Source organism: Chrysochloris asiatica, unplaced genomic scaffold, assembly GCF_000296735.1.
Source record: "Chrysochloris asiatica unplaced genomic scaffold, ChrAsi1.0 scaffold00109, whole genome shotgun sequence".
In the NCBI taxonomy this organism is placed as follows: domain Eukaryota; kingdom Metazoa; phylum Chordata; class Mammalia; order Afrosoricida; family Chrysochloridae; genus Chrysochloris; species Chrysochloris asiatica.
Window position 1 is genome coordinate 9,332,985 of NW_006408627.1, and position 7,436 is coordinate 9,340,420.

At 37.9% G+C, this 7,436-nt stretch overlaps 1 protein-coding gene across 1 annotated transcript in view; it reads left to right on the forward strand.

The window, feature by feature from the left end:
- Positions 1–7,436, forward strand: part of HERC3 (HECT and RLD domain containing E3 ubiquitin protein ligase 3) — a 108,109-nt gene that overhangs the window by 45,749 nt on the left and 54,924 nt on the right. Inside the window, exon 8 of the mRNA XM_006867776.1 lies at positions 5,045–5,121. Coding sequence (XP_006867838.1) covers positions 5,045–5,121 — 77 coding nt within the window. The remainder of the gene's footprint in view (positions 1–5,044; positions 5,122–7,436) is intronic.

A 7,436-nucleotide genomic window follows, 5' to 3' on the forward strand; every position in this document is an offset into this window, starting at 1 on the left:
GAAGAACATGGCATTTGGATTGGAGGAAGACTCATTAACAACCTGCAATATGCGGATTATACAACCTTGCTTACTGGATGTGAAGAGGACTTAAACTACTTACTGATGAAAATCAAAGAGTCCCACTTTCTGTATAGATTGCATCTCAGTACAAAGAGAACTAAAGTCCTCACAAGTAGACCAGTAAGCAACATTATGATAAATGAGGATGACATTGAAGTTTTGTAGGATTTTATTTTACTGGGATCCACAATCAATACCCATAGAAGCAACAATCAAGAAATCAAATGCCATATTGTACTGGACAAATGTACTGCTGAACATTTCTTGTAATTTGTTCAAAAAGCAATGTTTCACACCATGATATTTCAGTCACTTCATATGCATGTGGCAGCTCGGAAATTTATAAAGAAGACCCACGAAGAATTGATGCCTTTGAATTATTGTGTTGGCAAAGAATATTACTTTCACATGCGCTGCCAGAAGGACAAATCTGTCTTGAAAAAAGTATAGCCAGATGGTCTTTAGCAGTGAGAATGGCAAGACTTCTTCTCATGTGGTTTGGACATATTATCATGAGTTGATCAGTCACTGGAGAAGGACATTATTCTTGGTACAGTAGAGGGTCAGGGCAAAATAATAAGCTCCTCAGTGAGATGGATTGTTTAGGCTGCAACAATGGGCACAAACATAGCAATGATTTTAGAGTGGTGCAGTACTGGGCAGTACTTCCTTCTCGTATATAGGGTCACTATGAGTTGGAACCAACTCAGTGGCCCTTAATAGCATCTGTTTTCACATAGGGAACATCATGCTCTTAATGCTTGCACTTTGTAACCTCTAGCTTGCTGCCGTTTTTATCTTCTCTTAAAAGATTGTGTCAGTTTCATTGATAAAGTAAGGCTGGCATATTTAATTAATGACTAGCTTACCTTGAGACAGTAAACCTAGAGGCTGAAATACAGCTGGAGAATCATTATAAACAGTTGATTGAATGATTATTTTTTATTTTGAGGTCTTTAAAGTGGTACATATATGACCTGATGAGGAATTTTTTTAAGTAGTAAGAAGGATCATAGACCCTCTACTGGATTATATGAAATTTATGGACAGTGGCTAAGTCTTTTCTTTCTACTGTTTTATACTAAATTTAAGGACAGGAGTGATTGTTTTCTTCTTTAGCATATAGCACAGAATTTGATACAAACTTGTAAACCACTAATTATGAAATGGCTATAGACATCTAAAAATATCGTAGAACTAAATAGGAACTAAACAAGGATTTATTATGGTGATTTTCCTAAAAGCAAAACATGGCTTGGTATCTTCTCTGTCTTTTTAAAATTTCTTTTTCTCTAAAGCATTACTGTTGTTGTTAAGTACCGTTGAGTTAGTTCCAACCCATGGTGACCCTGTATAGGGTTTCCAAGGAATGGCTGGTGAGCTTGAACCACTGACCCTGCAGTTCAAGCTGACCTTGCAGTCCAGCGCGTTAATCCACAGTGCCACACCAGAACTCCCTAAAGCATTGTGCACTCACACTAAAAATATGTGTATTTAAGAAATGTGGTGTTGTTAGGTGTTACTGAGTTGGTTCTGACTCATAGTCACAACAGATGAAACACTGCCTGTTCCCAGGCCATCCTCACACTCATTGCTTTCTCTGTGCCTCTTGTTGGAGCCACTGTATCAGCCTCACAATATCACTGAGGCTCTTCCTCCTTTTGACTGACCCTCCACTTTACGCTCTGGTAGCTTAGTGGTTACGAATCAGGCTGAGAACTGCAAGATCAGCAGTTCAAAACTATCAGCTGTTCCACGGGAGAAAGATGAGGCTTTCTGCTCCTGTAAAGATTTACAGCCTCGGAAACCCTGTATAGGGTCGCTATGAGTTGGTTCCGACTCCATGACACATAACGACAACAACTTTACAAAGCTTGTTGTCCTTCTCTTGGAACTGTTGCCACATGGATAACATGTCCAAAGTACAAAGATAAATCTTACCATCACTGCTTCTAAGGAAAATACTGGCTGTAGTTTTTCCTCGACATATTTGTTTGTTCTTTTGACAGTCCATGGTGTATCCAATATAATTTTCCAATACCATAATCCTAAAGGAATGCTAGTAGCATGATGTCAACTCTGACTATAGAATTGCTTTTAATCAACTTTCAGAAAAGGTGAATACATCATTTTTTGACATACTTTCTTTGCTTTTCAATACACTTTGTCCATATAAGCTATCGTATTTCCTTATTTAAATGTATATATATATTAGATTTAGCTGTGAGCCACGAATGCACCACTGTCTTCACTTCTTCATCAGAGGTATATATTCATCCAGGAAGGGCTGTATTTAAGGGACCAAACAAGTGACAGTCCTATGAAGCAAGGTCAGGACTATAGGAAAGATGCTTTAACGCCTCAAAATGAAGTTTTTGCAGAGTGTCAACAGTGTGGGCGGATGTGTGCAGATTTGCATTGTCATGTAAGATCACAAGGCCCTTGGATAGCAGTCCTCTACGTTTAATCCTAGTTTAGCCTTCAGCTCTTCAGCGAACATCACACTATAACAACTAAGGGCCATACTTTCAGAGGTTCTACCCGTCTCTGTCAAACCAATAAGCCAGCTTTTTTTTTTTAATGATTTTGAGTTTTGGTCCACATTTTTCTCTCACTCTGTCTAGAACTTTCTAATATCCCTTTTAAAGCAGCTGGTAGTGGTAGCTGGGCACTATCTAGTTCTTCTGGTTTCAGGGTTGTGGAAATTGATGTTCATATGGCCTATTAGTCTAATTGATTCCTTGCCTCTTTGATCTTATCATTTCTCTTTTCTCTGGAGACCAATAGTTGCACCTTACATGACCACTCACAAGCTATTATAAGACCCCAGTTGTTACCAGTTGTGAAGATTTTTGTTTTCTTTATTATGAGGTGTAATCCATACTGAAGACTATAGTCTTTGATCTTCATCAGCAGCCAAGGCTATATCATCTGATACTGTAAATTGTTAATGCCTCTTCCTCTTGCATTCTTGTTCATATAGTCCAGCTTCTTTGGCTGTTTGCTCAGCATACAGATTGAATAAGCATGGTGAAATGATGCAACCCTGATGCCCACCTTTCCTGATTTTAAACCATGCAATTTCACCTTGTTCTATCCAAATGACTGACTGTCTCTTGGTCTATGTACAGGTTCTGCATGAGCACAATTAAGTTTTTTTAAATTCCCGTTCTTTGCAATGCTATCTATAGCTTGTTATAATTTACACAGTTGAATACCTTTTCATAGTCAATAAAGCACAGGTAAACATCTTTCTGGTATTCTCTATTTTCAACCAAGATCCATCTAACATCAGCAATGATATCCCTTATTCCGTATCTTCTTCTGAATCTGACTTGAATTTCTGACAGTTCCTTGTTGATACACTACTGTAACTGTTTTTGAATTATCTTCAGCAAAGCTTTACTTTTTGTTTTACTTTTTTGTGTGTGATGTATATCTATCTATCTATATCTATATATCTATATATATGAACAGACTGCATGGCACATAACAACAATAACAAATATATATATATATATATATATATATATATATATATCACAAAAAAAGTTTTTAAAAAGTAAAGCTTTGCTGAAGATAATTCAAAAACAGTTACAGTTATATATATATAATTGTTTGGTAGTTTCTGTATCTTTTTGGCTCATGTTTCTTTGGAATGAGCACAAATATGGATCTCTTCCAGTCAGTTGGCCTGCTAACTATATTCCAGATTTCTTGGCATGGACAAGTGAGTTCTTCCAGTGTTGTCTATCTTGACTGAAAAATGCTAATAGTATTCTGCCTATTCATTGTTGTTGTTGTTATGTGCCCTGGAGTCGGTTCTGACTCATAGCAACCCTATACAGGGTTTCCAAGGCTGTAAATCTTTACTGGAGCAGAAAGTCTCATCTTTCTAGAACCTTGTTTTTTGCCAGTGCCTTCAGTAGAGCTTGGACTTCTTCCTTTAATACCATTGGTTTTTGATCCTGTGCTAACTCTTGAAATAGCTGAATATCGACCAATGCTTTTTGATACAGTAACTCTGATTTTGTACCATTTTACTTTGATGCTTCCAGAATCTGTCCAATTTTTCCTGTTTTTAAAAAACTGAAGTGTTTTATAGGTGAATTTTAAATCCCAAATTTTTGAAGTTCAATTACCACAACTTATGTGATCGTAAATTTGTACTTGGGTATTTTTCAAATGATTTTGTAAGTTAATTACAGCCTCCTATAGTACCGCAATGGTTTCAGGAAACTGTATGATAATGTGAGAGCACTGAGGAAGGCACTAAGAAGAATGCTGATTAGAGGAAGTCTGAGTTGTCTTAAAGGGTGACTTGGAGTTAACCAGACAGGGAAGGACTATGAGGGAGTGGGTGGTGGTGAATACCTCAGTTCCACAAGTTCAAAAACACTATTCAAATCATTTCTCAAAGAGGCACTATTCTTAGGTTCTCTGCTTTGGGTGGTACATAGAAAAGGCTTAGAGACATGAAATGCCATGTGTGTTATAAATAAAAGTAATGTGGGTGCTATTGGAGTGTCACGTGGACACAGTATAGTGAGCAATAAAGAAGGATGTAGGAAATGGAGATTCTTATATGGCAAGCCTTATCCTGAAGGCCCCCATTTTGAGATGGCGCCTTACTGGCTAAACATATGCCACCAATGATGGTACTGCTCATTTCAGATCCCTGGTCTACACAGAGTTATAATGAAAAATAGAAACTAGGTCAGAATTAGCAGCCTGAGGGTGGGAAGTGGGGGGCCAGGGGAGAGTCAGATTTATAGCAAAAGATACCATTTTATTTATTTATTTTGTAGTAGAAACATTTCTGGAGGACAGTCAGGAGAGGTGGTTTAATATTTCTCTCTCATAATTAAAACAAAAAGAAAACCTTTCTAAAGTGTATTTTAGAATATTAGGAAAAGGGGTCAAGGAGAAACATCAATTATTGAAAAACATGCTGTTGAAAATTTTTTTTTTTTTTTGACAGATCGCTGTAAATATCACATTGTTAAGCAGATCTTCTCTGGAGGAGACCAAACTTTTGTACTGTGCTCCAAATACGAGGTAAAATTTTCATATGACTATTATTTTTGGGTGGGATAATGGTGTACCAATATTTATTTTAACAACTAAGTGTACAAAATAATGGATTCTTTATTCATACCAGTTTTCTCTTTATAAGCAAACTAAACTTTTAAGAATTTACCTCTGTTTTTCTTTCTTGAAGTGCTGGTAATCTTCCTAGTAATGTAATCAGAGTTCTAATTTGTCATTTAAAGTTATTTCTTTATATTCATATTTATTCCAAAAAAGGATTTAAAGAGGCCTAAAGAGTTTGTCAACATATTGCATTAAGCAAATCTGCTGCACAAAGCCTTTTTAAAGTGTTGAAGAGCAAAGATGTCAGCTTGAGGACTAAGGTGCGCCTGACCCAAGCCATGGTATTTTCAATAACCTCATATGCATGCAAAAACTGGACAGTGAATAAGGAAGATCATAGAAGAATTGATGCTGTTGAGTTATGGTGTTAGAGGAGAATACTGAATGTGCCATGGGCTGCCAAAAGAACCAAAAAATCCGTTTTAGAAGAAGTGCAGCCAGAGTACTCCTTGGAGGCCAAGATGGCCAGACTTCGTCTCTTATACTTCAGACATATTGTCAGGAGGGACCAGTCACTGGAGAGGGATATCATGTTTGCTAAGGTGGAGGGTCAGAGAAAAAGAGGAAGACCCCCAATGAGATGGATTGGCCAAGTGGTGGCATCGATGGACTCAAGCATGGCAACAATTATGAGGTTTGCTCAGGATTGGGCAGTGTTTTGTTCTGCTGTGCATAAGGTTGCTATGAGACGGTACCAACTCGATGGCACCTAACAACAACAACAACAAAAGAGTTTGTGCTTACTGTGGCATTATTTAACTGTCAATTGTTTCTTCCCTTTTCAGTAGTAACAGATGGTGGTGGTGGTGGTGCTGTTGTTCCAACTGTCAGTGACCCTGTATAGGGTTTTTGAAGCTGTAAATCTTTAAGGGAGCAGTGTTTGAACTGCTGTCCTTGTGATTAACAGTCCAATATTTATCCTACAATACCCCTTAGGTATTAAAAAACTTAATAGGTTTCTTTGTTTGATGTGGTGGAGTTTGTATAGAGAGGAGAAAGCAACAGTTTCAGGTGGCCTTCATTATTTATAATCTGCACATGGGATCACACTGCATTTTCTTCCTTTATATTGTCTCGTGCAGCACTGTAGTGGATAAGCCAGGAAAAGCAAAGTTAAAGTATTTTTCAGGATTTAAGTAGACTAAAAGGCAAATCCAAGAATCTGTTGCAGAGCTTTAATTCATTGTATTTTCCCTGGGCAGAGGAAATCAGTCTAAAAACACTCCCAGATTTTATTTTCATCCTCCAGTCTCACCCCTGCTCGTGTGCTTTTTCTCTTCTCCTCTTCCCCTTGCCCCGCATCTCCATTTGTTCAGCAAGCATTTAGAGAGGATTAGCCATAGGTAGCGCCCTGATCCACTCACATTACCACTAGTGATACTAAAGCAACCAGAATTAGTGGGGAAGGAAATGAGGCACTGTGGGACAGGGAACTCGGCTTCTCAGAAACTCTCATCAAAGATCCTTTGTTATCTTTGTTATTGTTGTTGGTAAGTGCCATTGAGTTGGTTCTGACTCAGCAGCCCTGTATAGGGTTTTCAAGGAGCAACTGGTGGGTTTGAACCACCAACAGTGCAGTTAGCAGTCCAGTGTGTATCCCGTAGTACAACACCAGGATATACCAAATTCTTGCTGAATCCTGGAGTGGCACTGTGCAATAAGCACTGGACTGCTAACCGCTCTAAACAGAAGACCAGCAGTTCAAAACTACCAGCCACTCTTGGAAACCCTATCCTAGTGGCTATAAGTAGGAACAAACTCAGTGGCACACAGCAATAGTCAGTATTATTAGGTGGTTTTAGTAGGAAATGTTCTGATGTAACCGAAGTCTACAAGTTGGACTGCTGAATCTTTGGATATTTCCCATTCAGGAGCCTGGACAAGGCTGTTTAGTGTGACCATCTGGGGTAACTCAGAACTGTTGTTTTAGACCTATTTTAGGTTTAGTTTCAGAACTTCACAGAGAAATCTTGAGGAAAGCTGAGATTATTCCTGGTTTCCCCAGGATGCCAATGCAGTAATATATCTGAGTCTCTGCAGGAAATAACGTCCATAAATAGAATTTTTTAGGTTTTCATTTTCATGAAGAACTTATTTGAGAACTATTACTCAACTTTGCTTTTCTTGTAAAATTCAAGTAAATAAAACATAAAACTTTATTTCAGTTTTTAAGTAAATAATATATGGCATTTGTCTGTCAGTTTGTTCTACTATGGTGG